Consider the following 14,010-nt stretch of genomic DNA (forward strand, 5'->3'; position numbering starts at 1 on the left):
GCCTTAATAACTGGGGGAAATCTGACATTTATCTTAGCCAAAGGAAAGCTGATACAAGGCATCCTGATAGATCGGGGCAGAATGAGGGTTGGAAATACCCAATAGCTCTGAAGGTAGAAACTGTCAGGAGTATTTAGCCCAACTGGCTGCTACTAAAAATAAAGCGTTAAGAGCCTACAGAAAACCCCTTCCCCACAAAACAGGAAGTGGGGTTGGGTAGGGAGTCTACCTGACCACACTGGTCATAGAAACGGAATGTAGTCACTGACACAACAAATTCACAATTCATAACAGATTCGTCTTTGAGAAGTCTGACAGCCTCACCTGTCAATATCTGGGTGGTAAAAACTTAAGCAGAATTAAAGTGGAATCACTTAAAGAAACTACTGGACAATAAAAATAAAACTGACTACAACTGATTGTGAAACAAAATATTGTTTTCATCAATGCAAAAGAGCTAAAAATATGAGACATTTTTCATATGGCTGGCCATCTGTGTTGGAAGAAACATCGGTGAATTTAACAGCGATGTTCTTCTTTTTGTTAATGATTTTAAATTGTTATTTTCTAAATTTAGGCAAAACTCATCAGAAATCTATTCCTTCACACCTAGAAATGTTTTCCAAAATCTGCCTCAACTAATGCTACTCTGTTATTTTGTGAGACCAGCTGAGTCCATACCTACTTTTAAGAGTGGAGACAATTCTACTAAGTCATTGCTTTTGAATGTACAGTCAGTAAAAATGGGCATGATAACGGCTAAAGAATCACAAAGGATGTTGAAAGGGATTCTCTATAAAATCAACATAGTAATTCCATATTAATAGTTAGAAGCCACATCTTATACTTGCTACTACAATGTGGGATCCTCGCCTTACCTCCCAAGAAAGTTCCTGGGCCTGCTTAAAAACATCCAAATCCTCTTCAGTAACGACATCCTTGTTTCCAATCACATTTACATCTGCACTTTCTTGTTTGATGTTTATTTTTATTTCAGTATCTGTCATTTAAAACCAGCAGAAAGTGTATTCACTGACTTGAATCATGAGTAACCACCATATATTACCAAAATGGCACCAAATTAGCATACTGGGCAAATAGGGATTTTTTTTTAAAGCTTTATAAATAAGCTTTTACATCTAAGCACTGCTCATAGATCCAGCAGTATCCTTTCCCTGCTATACTCAAATTTTTATTTGAATTTATCACTGTCATCTTTTTACAGCTTTAATAAATATATGAGGGAAAGTAAGAGCAATACAAAGTGAAATCATATTTTTCAACCAAGATTAGAAGTTTTATCAATGTCTAGTTAAAGCATTCCCATTATCAGTTTTGAGATAATAAATTCTACCACTTTGTCCAAATGACACATTTTCGGTTTTTGTTTGATAAAGGGTAGCAAATGTAATGGGCCAATTTGTTCAATGAAATTATGAAATCCGTTTTCTCCCTAAGGTGGATACACACACAGACACACTCACATCCAAAAGCACACATCACAGAGTCACAGATCAGGCTTTGCTGAGACGGAAGCAGGATGAACTTTGTCATGAGAAAGCAATGGAGCAGAGGGAAGAGCTGAAACACCCCCTGTTGGAAGCACTGACAGCACACAACTGAACAGCGCTGTGGCTGCAGAGGCGACATGGGGGAGAGCATGGCAGAAGCATGGCAGTGGCTACTCATGCGGGACTACAAAGCCATAAGCAACGCTATGGAGGCATCTGGGGGTCCTAGTGTCACTACGAATGGAAATAAATAATAAAAGGTGGGAGAGTATTAGTTGGAAAAACAACATTTTGGAGGTTTAGTCAGCATTAGAAAAAGGTCAAAGTTTCACTGCTTCTGTATGAAAGTGAAGTGAGAACAAGAGAAATAGCTAAGACCTATGTGACAAATAGGAATTGATTGGTTGATTTTTTTCGGGGTTGGGGAGAAAGGGACGGGACGCAGGTTTGGTTGGAGCTTTGACCTTTTGCTTACCATCATCCTGATCAGGTTTAATCCTTCCGTCTGTCAAGCTCCCCTTCCCTGGTGAGGGGGTCCCCATCTGAGGGGTCACTTTATATTTTAATCTGCCTAGCATCCTGTGCTTTTTAAGGAAAGTTGTTCGCTTGAAGTGAGCAATTGCTTTAAAAATACTTCCTCTAGCCATCCCCCAGCTAGAGGAGGAGGAGTGAGAAATAAACCGACTTCTAATATCTCTTTTGCCAAAGAAGTGGGCTTTAGATTTTGCCGTGGAAGATAATTCAGTTTTACGACGCATACGTTTGGGTGGTGCATAACTCGGGTGTCCCTTTTTGCGAGACTGTCCCTGAGTGGTATAGATATGAGAAAGCCCATCAAAGAGTGCCTTCAGCTGGCTGTTAGTGGTAAGGCTGCTCAGGGAGGGCACACTGCACTGGCTGGAAGAACTCTGGGGAGAGGGAGAAGAAGTGGCCGTGCTGGACTTTTGTGAACTGGGGCTCTGACCGGAGATGGGGGTTGGGGGTGGAAGTGAAGAAGGTGGAGGTTTTAGCTTTTGTGTGGTACCTGTAGCCAACACATGAGAAGTGCATGACTGTTTCTGAGAGACCTTTTTCCTTGGACGATAGTGCTTTGAAAAGTCTATAATTTCACCTCGTGATCTGCGACCATCAGGTGATGGTGTAAAAAACTTAGTAAGGCCATCAATGAGCCCTTTGGTTTTCTTGTTAACTTTAAGTGTAGAGGCAGAAATGTAGGTGGAGGTGGTGGTGATTTTGGTGGTGGCACCAGGCCGAGTGGGGTCTGTAACAGCCAATCTGCTGCTTGAGTCCTTCCCAGATGCAGCATGACCAGATGAAGGTGTGGTACAGACTTTAGTCTTTTGACCCCTACCAGGTGACCCCCTTCCTGTGAATGCATTCATGGATCCTTCATCACTGGTTACAGACCTAGGCAGAAATTTAGAGAATAGTATCAGCATTTAATAAATAGAATTATAAAGGTATCTAAAAACAAATTTATTGCAACTAGATGCATTCAATGGGCTTAAACTTAAGAACTGTATTTTTTGTGTGTGCCACCACCTAGATGTTTCTCTGTTGGAAAGGCAGCAGCAACTGCATTTGCATGTCATGGTTCTTCCAGGGCCCATCCACCAGGTACTGGAAGAATCCATGTGGACCCAAGGGCAATATAAGCAAGAAAAATGCTGAAGAGACTAAAAGAACACCCAATGCTTTAATTATAATTAAATAAAAACAAGCTATCCTTTGGTGTTGTCACAAGTAGTTATGATTTTCTGAAATGTCTTTTTTAAAGTATTAGGAGGAAATAAGTCATATGTGTTATCCAGAAGCAAAAGAAGAAGCTTATCTAATCTCTAGTTAAAAGTAATTTTTAATTCAATTTGCAAACTTATATAAATAGAGTTTGGATATGGCTATAAATTTGTACTTTTTTTTAAGAAAACATAAAAAGACATCCTCTTCCTCTCAGCAGTTTGTGCTTAGGATGGTAAGATAACCAATAATACTCTCTTAGGAGAGAAGACAATTAACTACAGCATAAAATATTGCTGAAAAAAGGACAACAATAGCAAAAAACTGAAGAAATGATTAAAGAAAAGCTACAGCGGGTCAGACATGACATGGAGAGTCTGGTGAAGAAGCGGCACATTTACCATGGTCATTATCAGACACTTGGCGTCAGAATCTTTGTACCCCGGTTCTGCCCATACTGTTGAGTAGTTCTAGAAACTAGAGGTCACTCGCTAACACAGCTGCTTACATGAACAGCGGCCAACTGTCTTCACCTCAGGCTAGGGTTTGCGAAGCTACCCATTTTGTAGCAGAGTTTTATACAATAGAGAAACATTTGCAGATGAATTATGACAATGCTGGGGCCCAAGAATGTACTTTCAAAATGATCAATTTAGCTGAAGGTGAATAATGACAAAATGAAAGCCTTAAAAAGATACAATACTGAATTATAAAAATATCTTAAGTAATTACAAATACAAGAGTATATTTTAGTGATCATCTTGTATACAAAGATTTAATGACCAGATTTCAGCTGTTGGTTGAAGGGGGAGGTAGGTGCAGCTACCAGGCTCATCTGAGGTGGCTCTATTGCCAGGGACTCTGCCTGGCACCACCAATTCAGCCAAGTCAGGTGAACGCTAGAGAACTCTAGTGTCGCTAGAGACACAGTGAGAGTTACCAACAAGGAACTCATCCAGGCTAAAATGTTTCACATCAGAACGCTGCATTTGGATTGTATCTGGAATCGATTGCCCAGAAAGGATAATATGCTTACAAAGCATGTAAAAAGGAAAACTCCCTAGACTGTCTTAAAAATTCCTAAGCTCAAAGGACAATTTTGGACAAACAAAAAGTTAGGATTGGTGCCAGATGCAATTTTCAGCTGTGTCCTCTGTTTAGAAAGTTTATATCCTAATTTGGTTTTTTTAATTGGGCCCTGAGGATATGGTCCCATGTTGGGAACAATGCTTACACAGGATGAATGCAAAAACATATAATTTCTACTTCAAATGATACTACCATGAAAGATTTTATTCATAAATGTTTCATGTTTGCCTCTAGAAATTTTTTCAAAATCTATTGAAAATGTCTACCGGTTAAAGGGTTTTCGCAAAGTTTCATAGAAAACTCTAGAAAGGAGCCTGCATTTCTTACTTCTTCTTAGGAGATAAAGGTATGGGAGAATACTATTTTTCTGAGAGCAAGTAAGATAGTGAGAGCAGCTTCAGATAAAATTAGGGGAAAAGGAGTAAGCAAGGGAGTGAGATTCTTGGTGTCTGTTCAAGGTGTGTGCAGAGCATGTATTCTTTCTCCATCACAATGACCCTTTCACTAAGCCTGAAAAGATGATGGTAGTCTGTTGGTAGAACTGCTATAGATGTGCAAGTCTACTGATTCCATTCGTAAACACCTTAATGCTGATAGTCAAATCTATACTCTACACGGGTTAAAATAAATTCATTTCACCTCTTATCTTTTCTCTGCTTTTCCAACTAACTCCTGCTAAATGCTCTACTGGGCTTTAATGGCAATTATACAGCAACAAGATAGTGAAAATGGGGTTATCATAGTAGATTTCCAGGCCACTGCGAATATATTATTTTATATATATGTCTGCACAAGTGCAGTTGTCAAATAGTTCTGTCTAACTCTTCAGAGGTAAGTGGTCATCTGCAGGTTTTTCAGAAGCTCCTATTTCATAAAAGAGATCTTAAAAAGTGGTAATGCTACATTACTATCAGAAGAGAGAGGTATTTTTCTAAAATGTTATCTGGAGTGACAAAAGAGATTTGCTATAGACATGGACAAATCCCTCTCGCTTTAAAATTCCTATGAAAATATTTACACAATTAAGCTCTTCTAATGCTCAGCCAGTAATAAAGTAGGCTGAATGACTGTTTCCAATTCTTACATTCTGCTTCCATCCTGCTGCTTGAAAAACGTCACTTAGTATCACAGCTACTGCCAACAGAAGACCCCAAAATGCCAATGGTAATTAAAAATGTTATTTTCAAAAAATTTCCACAGCTTATGCAAAAGGAGAAGTATTTTTCAACCCTTGAGTTTGAAAAAATGATGCCAAAAAACCCCTAAAGGAATCTGAGAGAATAACAATCACCTATATTTTAAAGCAAAACATAAATGATTTCTTTTGATAAGATCTCAACCTACAACAATCGTTGCTTTAATTTATTTTTCGGTCGTCCAATGGGTTTTGCATATCGTCGTTTTATTTGTGCAGCTTTCTCATGAAGTAGTTTTCTTCCCTTTTTCTTTGGTCTGCAGACTTGGCAAATCCACATCCCTGAATTAATATATATATGAGAAAAATATTTTAATGTTTCATTTTAAGAGAAGATATTAAATATAAGTTGTTGCTGTAATAAGCTGCTCAAGGATGCCTGTATGCTGAACTTTACTCCAAAAAATGCGTCATTCCCTTTTGTCATTTTCCTTAGGAAGCCATCACTAAGGTCAATTTCCCCGGAGTGAAGGTGGTGAGGGCAGAGGTGGCCCCTCTCTCAGAATCCTTCCATAAAGCTGTTCCCAACATGTCATTAAGCCTCTCACCAACACATAAACACACATGAAAACTCGCCCCTGTCAGATATTATATCTTTTGATTTGAGGGAGACATTTTCAAATCAGTCCATTTTTGGAATTTCTAGAAGAAAAAAAAAATTGTCTTATCATCTCTTTCTGGAAAGTTCCAACACTAAAAAAAAATTATCAGTATAAAATATAATTTTAAAATTTAAATAAAAGTTTTGAGTACTGCAGAACTACAATGATTCAAACTATACATCCAGCATAGAGAAATAGGTCAATGGATAAGAATGGAAAGACCAGAACAACCGAAGCCTACAGAAAAGTTTAGCATATCAAAAGGTCATATTTCAAATCAGTGGAGAAAGGATGAAATGATTCAATAAGCATGATAGAACAAATAGCTATGTATCTGGAAGAGGAATTATTTCCTATCCTTTACAAGAATAAATTCTAGACAGATGAATATTGTAATATGAAAAAATAAAATGTTATAAGTACCAGGAAAGATATGTGGATATTTATATAATCTAAGCATGACTGACATTTAAAACTGAAGCCATAAATAAAAAGATTCATGAATATGACTACACACAAAAAAAGAGCTTCTGCAAATCAGGAAGAAAAAGGTAAAAATCCCAAGAGAAAAATGATTAATGGATAAAAAAAGGTACTTTAGAAAAGATGATATACAAACAGCCAAGAATAAAACACAAGAAATGTTCAATCTGACTACTTAAAAAGAAATAATCAGACATATTTCTATTATCCAACTGGTAAAATTTTAAAAATAATAATACTCTATTTAATCAAATCTAAGATACTGTATGATGCATCTGACTTCAAAAATATTAAAACATTAAAAAAAAACATGTTATCTTAGACTCAAGGAGATATAGTAACGGTGAGTACTGGTCAAAATACAGGAAAATAGGTATCCTTCTATACTGCTGGACAGCCTGAAAACTGATACAGCCTTTCATGTATCTAGCCTTTGATCCAACAGTTCCTCCTCTAGGAATTTATTTCAAGGAAATAATTGTGGATGGAAAAAATTGGAAACATTTGTAATATCCACCCTAAGGGACTGGTTAAATAAATTAGAGTTCATTTATATAGGGGGTTGGAAAATCAAATACCTCCAGGAAGGACCTAGATTGTATAATATATGTGACTGAAGCAAATTGGAACGTAAGACAGCAGGGAGTAGTGAGATTGTGGCAAACTGGAGCACGCACGCACCACCCAGAGGACTCAGATTCAAACTTGTAAAAATATTGTGCCAACAAAGCATATCTGTGACCCATAGTTGCCAGGTTTGTAATCCCTGCTCTATACTATGGAGTTCTACGTACTTATTAAAAACTATGTTTAGGAGAATATTTAATGATGTAGGGGATGCTTATAATCTATTAAGAGGGAGGAAAAAGTACATTACAAAAACATGTACAGAATGTTCCATTTCCCTTCAAAGGGTATGTGAAGGCAGAGAAGGAAATTTCCAATTCATTTTTATTTTTATTCCTTTTTTGTCTATCTGTACTTTTTAAATCTTCCACAATGTAAATTATGGATTTTATAATAAAAAGGCAAAGTTATTTTTAAATGTTTAGTATATTGCAAAATGAGGGGAAAAGGCTGAGCTTAGCTGATTTACACAATAAACAGAAGAAAATCCACAGTCCATCAGACACAATCAGCTATAAGATCATTCAGATGCTTGTGTTCAAAATATCAACTAATGGCCAAGAAAATGGTGATGGCTTCCTGTTGTAGGACTTTGGAGTCACTATCATCCCCAAAAATATAAAATTTGTTAAGCTCTTAATTAACACTGTGCTGAATAATATGGAGAGTGTTCTAAACTTTTGACCTTAATAATCTAATCTTATTCTAATAGGGGAATGGTTTGGAGAGAGAGATGGTCTTTTCATCCCTGGGTCTGAATTAGAGCCTTTATTTTACATATATGTATATATATATACACATATATATATGTATTTTTTTCTATGCTTTTATACTCCTCTATTCACAACCTGTGCTAAACTCAGAAGTATAGGGAAGGTGGGAGGGATGAAAAAAATGCTTAAAGAACCTGTATACCTCTGAGCTGTCAGACCTCAGGACAAAGCTAACCAATATATAATAAAATACATTTTTAGTACAGTTTAGAAGTTCACCTTTTGGCATTCTGGAAAGTGGTGGGTCACAGCATTCCATATGAAATCCTCTATCACAGGAATCACAAAAAAGCATATTATCCTGTAATATAACATATTAGAAACTAATTGAGACTGAAACCAACTGTAAAAGGCCAAAAATTCTTTTGTTACTGGATTAACATTAATACAATATAAGGAAAGTGCACCAAGATCCTGGTTGCAGTTTGACATCATGTGTATTTAAAACTTTAGAAAGAAAGTAGCCATACTCTATAAAAACGAAAACACCTTAACACTGGAAATTAGCGAGTTACCTGGAGGCGGATTACGGGAGCCATACTTACAGCATTTCTGCCTTGGACTCTACAGGCACTGCATGTCTTGCATTCGATGCACTGCCACCTTAAGGCCTTTACATTTGTTGTTAATTCAGGACAAAATTTCAAACAGGATGGGTGTCCTATGAGAATAAAAAGCAAATTGCTTGATGGGAATGGTGCCTTTGACTTTTTAAAACTCCCATTCCCTAATATTTAATAGATAGCTGATGAGGCTAGCCAATGAACCTTAGGAACTTGAAAATGCCAACAGATCAGAGAATCCGAATTACAGATTTTCCTTTCTGCCTTTTCCCCTTGCCTTCTTTCCCTGTATGTAACAAAATGACTGTACAAATGTTTTCCCTAAGAGAACTTAATTTATACCAATTCCAATCTGAAGCCTTTGAGAACCTGAAGATAACACAGGCTCAGGCGTTCTTACTCCTGCACCTGTACTTGCCGTCTTCATCAACCACCATCTACCCATGGGGTCCTGGTTTGCCACACACTGAGGGGAGTTGCCAAAGTTCAAACAATTCCTGCTCTCTGTGTATGATGAAATCATAAAACTCAACAGATAACTAAATAAAAAATTGAGGCTGCTTAACATAACTACAGATGCCCTCCCCCACCCAAATCCAATAGCACACAAAGAACATCCCATTGCTGGGCTAGACAGAGGATATTCCATTGCCATCTTGCCCCTGGGTCACTGAGTTTAAACTCTGGAAGCAGGAGCAGAAAACAGTGAATTTGAGAGACAGAGTTAAGAAGCTGAGAGATCCAGGTTAAACAGGACCCACCAAGAAGTGTGACCTCAGCAGGTTCCCCCATTTTCCTGTTTGGGGCACACTTTTCACCTAGCAGCGCTCCACACACCAGGTCTTACTGCTCACTTCACAGAGGAAAACTGGAGACCCTGAGGGGCAACGCCATTCAAAGGAGCCAGCCATGAGCCAGTGTGTAATAGATTCCTCCAAGAGGTGTGGGGAGCGTGAGCCTAGATTCTTTGGAAGGCTGTACAGTTTAAAATCTAATGGTCTTTTATCATATAAACCCGAAGAGATCTCCAAACTTGATTTTATTTTTTTAAACCTGGTCTTTAAATAGTAAGAACATTAGTAAATCCCATGTGAAAGAACTTACAACCAAGCTGCAAAGGAAACCTAAGGGGTAATAAAAAAAAGCAGATTCTGCAATTTCAAAACTGTTTTATAATTTCCTGACTTTGGCAGGCTCATTGTTTAAATATGTATTTTGGATTGCTGCCAAAAAGGTCCTCCTCCCTAAAGCTTAACAGGTGCTTCATAAAATTCCACCCACCAGGAGATTTGGCTTTTTGAAGTAAAAACATTCAAAATCAATCACCAATACCATTAATAAAAGCACACTATTCCTGAGTTAAAAAAAAAAAAACTCAAAACATCTGTATTTAAGATGTTGAGAAAATAAAATATTGTCACAGGATTATGACCTCAGGCAGGAGAGACACCCAGGCAGATGCATTTAACCTGTGACACTGTTCTTTTACGAGGCTTCTCTCATTCAAATGAATGCAAGGAAAAAGTCTGAATAGATAAAAATGGTATCAATCTCCTCTTTCTGCTCAGGAACGGCAAACAAAGACAGCTTGCTTGTTGACTTCTAAGAAGCACACTGAAGCGGGGAGGGGAGAGGTCTACTTTGATCAGAGCCCTCCCCTCTGTCCCCTTATATAGTGAGGGGGGTAAAAACTTAACTTTTAAAGAACAGCAATTTAACTTCCACCCTTAAAATGGGTCCCATCAGCTTAAAAGTATACCACTTACTTCCCCCCTCTTTTTTATTACTTCCTGTAAGGCATATATCATGGGCACATATGACCTCAATTTCACGCACTGAATTTTTCTCTACATTCAAATCTGCTTTTGTACTTTGTGACTTAATATTCAGTAACTAATGTAATTCACATCATATTACAGCTTACTATTTATTCTCACAGGTATCTTATGAAAGACAGACTTTTTGATAATTATGCAGTTTGAAAATTAGTGGATTTCAGCCATTTTCAATCAGGGGCAAGGAATATTCTTTCTCTTAATGGTTTCTCTCACTTTAAGCAATACTGTATCTCAACTACTACTATTTAAGCTACCCTATCAAATTCTAAAATCTTCAGCCTATCTTTCCTTTAGGCAGCAATCTTACCTTTATTTAGCTCAAGAGAATTGGCCATAGATCCCTTACAGTTCTAAATTTCTATGATTCTGTAAAGGATGCTGAGGGATGAAGAAATATTTCCATTTTATTTTCTCATGGCCAACTTTAAAATAACACAAAAGACTGTAACATGTCTTGATATACTACTGCACAATCTACAGTAATTAGATAAAGGAAAGCAATGCTACTGATCAAATAATTTCTTACCTCTGGTTTAGCGATTTCATGAACTCAACAATTTCCTCTAACACTTTAATTTTTTTTTTTTTTTTGAGACGGAGTCTCGCTCTGTTGCCCAGGCTGGAGTGCAGTGGCATCATCTTGGCTCACTGCAAGCTCCACCTCCCAGGTTCACGACATTCTCCCGCCTCAGCCTCCTTAGTAGCTGGGACTAGAGGCGCCCGCCACTACGCCTGGCTAATTTTGTTTTTGTATTTTTAGTACAGACAGGGTTTCACTGTGTTAGCCAGGATGGTCTTGATCTCCTGACCTTGTGATCCACCTGCCTCAGCCTCCCAAAGTGCTGGGATTACAGATGTCAGCCACAGCGCCCAGCCTATTTTTTTATTTTTGAGACAGGGTCTTACTCTGTTGCCCAGGCTGGAGTGTGGTGGCATGACCACGGCTCACTGCAAACTTAGCCTCCCAGACTCAAGCAGTTCTGTCACCTCAGCCTCTCGAGTAGCTGGGACTACAGGCACGCATCACCAAGCCCGGCTAATTGTTTTGTATTTTTTTGGTAGAGATGGGGTTTTGCCATGTTGGCCAGGCTGGTCTTGAATTCCTGGCCTCAAGAATCCACCAGCCTTGGCCTCCCAAAGTGCTGGGACTACTGACACGCCCCACCATGTCCAGCTAATTTCCTCTAAAATTCTTGTTCTCTCTGTTGACACATTTCATGGTGCTTTGTCTTTCTGGAGTTTGTTTTACTATTGTATTTTGCAATTTATCAGATTTGAGAGCCATAATACATATTCATTCACTCATTCAATTTTACACAAATACATTGTCAAGTACTAGTAGCTTACAATAGTTTTATCTAGCAAAACCAAAGGAATACTATTTAAAATTAAACAAGTACCAATGGAACTACAAACCAGTGGAAAAGCTTTTTGGAGAAAGTACTGAGGAAGAAAAAACACAGGCTCTGTAGTAAGCACAACAACAGCAGCCCCCCAGCCATCTGTGCTCTAATTCCCATAACCTGTAAACATACTATACCTGTTGTAGCAAAAAGAACTCTGCAGAAGTGACTAGGGGTACAGACCTAGAGATGGGGAGTTTATCCTGGATTATCTGAGTGGGCATGATTGATCTAATCACATTAATCCTTAAAAGCAGAGAACCTTTTACGGACTTGGTTAGAAATGAAATGGGAAAAGGAGGAGGAAGGGTTCAAAGCTTGAGAGAGACTCCACCTGCTATCACAGGCTTTCAAGATGGGGAGGGGGCTGCAAGCCGGGGAATGTGGGTGGCCTGTAGAACCTGGCCATGACCTTCACCTGACAGCAAGAAAACCAGGATCTCGGTCCTGTCAACACAAGGAATTGAATTCTGCCAATAACCCAGATGGATAAGAACATGGATCCTCTCCTTCCCAGAACTTTGGGAGGCCGAGGCGGGTGGATCACGAGGTCAGGAGATCGAGACCATCCTGGCTAACATGGTGAAACCCTGTCTCTACTAAAAAAAAAAAAAAAATACAGAAAATTGGCCGGGCGTGGTGGCGGGCGCCTGTAGTCCCAGCTACTCGGGAGGCTGAGGTGGAAGAATGGCGTGAACCCGGGAGGCGGAGCTTGCAGTGAACCGAGATCATGCCACTGCACTCCAGCCTGGGCATCAGAGTGAGACTCCATCTCAAAAAAATAAAAAAAGAACATGGATCCTCACTTAAAGTCTCCAGAGAGGAGCCAGCCCTGCTGATACCCCGATTTTAATCTGGTGAGACCCATGATGGACTTCCAACCTACAACTATAAGATTAAAAATGTGTTGTTTTTAAGCCACTAAGTCTGTAGTAATTTATTCCAGTAGCAATGGAAAACTAATAACGACTCAGACACTAAGCCCCTCAGACTGGCTATCTGACCATCCATCTGTCCATCTCTCCTTCCTTCAACTAATATTTAATGAGCACTGGATACAGTGAGGAAAAGGAGAGGCATGGTTCCCACCCTTCCAGATCACATAGCCCAGCACGAAAGACAAACATTAAACAAGAATGAGCATTAATGCCTTACAATGGGGTGGCTTAGGGATATGGGAGAATCTAGCAGGAAGTTAGAGAAAGGCCTCCCTAAAAGAGAGACCCAAAAGATGAGTGTGATTGGATGGGACCAGAAGAGGGGAAGAGCAGGGAAGATGGCATGAACAGAGGGAGAGATGAATGAGGTATATCCAAGGAGAGAGAAGTTGTTCAATGTAACCAATGTGCAGAATGTGAACAGAATAGTGATGTAAGATGGGGTTAAACCAGAGCCCAATCCAGAAGTTTTTGGGGGCTATATTAAAGAATATGGATTTCTCCTAAGAGCAACTGATAGCCACTTATGAAATTATGTGATCAGATTTATAATTTAAAAAGGTAACTTAGGCTATAGTATGGAAAATGGATTGGAGGAAAAAGGGTGAAGCCTAGATTGAGGTCATTATAATAGCAGATCTGAGTGGGGCTGGCTGGTGGGGATGCATCGATAAATTTAGCATTCAAGATACCTATTATGATTTAGAATCAATGTGTTTTTGGTGATTCCTTGGTGTGAAAGAATAGGACAGAGGATGGCTCCAAATGTCTAGTTTGTGTAACTGAGTGAGTAGCGAACGGTGTGCCATTTGCTGAATATAGGAAATCCTCCAGGAGAGGTGGGATACTGTTTGTTTGCTGGGATTTCTGTTGTTATTGTTGTGGCTGTTGTTTTGGGTGGAGGAAGCAGTGCAAGGTTGATGAGCTGTTCTGGATATTAACTTTGAGGTGCCTCGGGGGTAGACTCGTTGGAAAAGCTCTATAGTTATTTGTATCTAGGGTCAGAAGCTCAGTAGAAGCTACAAGGCAAAGTAACAAACACAGGGCCACGACAGACATCTGAAGAAACATTTAGGGAATGGAGAGAGGACCAAGGGGCTAACAAAAATATGTGGAAAGAAGTGGTAGAGAAAAAACACAGATAATATGGTGTCACAGGGGCCAAAGGAAAAGAACACTTCAAGAAAAAAGATTCTCTACAAGATCAAATATGACTAAGAGAAATTATTTGGTGTGGATTAAAAGATACCA

General features: G+C 38.9%; 1 protein-coding gene across 12 annotated transcripts in view; it reads right to left on the reverse strand.

The window, feature by feature from the left end:
• Positions 1 to 14,010, reverse strand: part of KAT6B (lysine acetyltransferase 6B) — a 207,079-nt gene that overhangs the window by 54,675 nt on the left and 138,394 nt on the right. For 4 of the 12 annotated variants that reach the window (XM_055353381.2, XM_031015360.3, XM_055353382.2 and 1 more), the window contains 5 exons: positions 8,563 to 8,678; positions 8,237 to 8,318; positions 5,682 to 5,814; positions 2,536 to 2,918; positions 879 to 1,000 (listed from right to left, as the gene is read on the reverse strand). In XM_055353381.2, the coding sequence (XP_055209356.2) occupies positions 879 to 1,000; positions 2,536 to 2,918; positions 5,682 to 5,814; positions 8,237 to 8,318; positions 8,563 to 8,678 (836 nt within the window). Of the gene's footprint in view, positions 1 to 878; positions 1,001 to 1,986; positions 2,919 to 5,681; positions 5,815 to 8,236; positions 8,319 to 8,562; positions 8,679 to 14,010 lie in introns of all 12 variants that reach the window. The other 8 variants (XM_055353383.2, XM_031015363.3, XM_031015362.3 and 5 more) reach the window with 2 other exon arrangements.

Source organism: Gorilla gorilla, chromosome 8 (assembly GCF_029281585.2).
Source record: "Gorilla gorilla gorilla isolate KB3781 chromosome 8, NHGRI_mGorGor1-v2.1_pri, whole genome shotgun sequence".
Taxonomy (NCBI): Eukaryota; Metazoa; Chordata; class Mammalia; order Primates; family Hominidae; genus Gorilla; species Gorilla gorilla.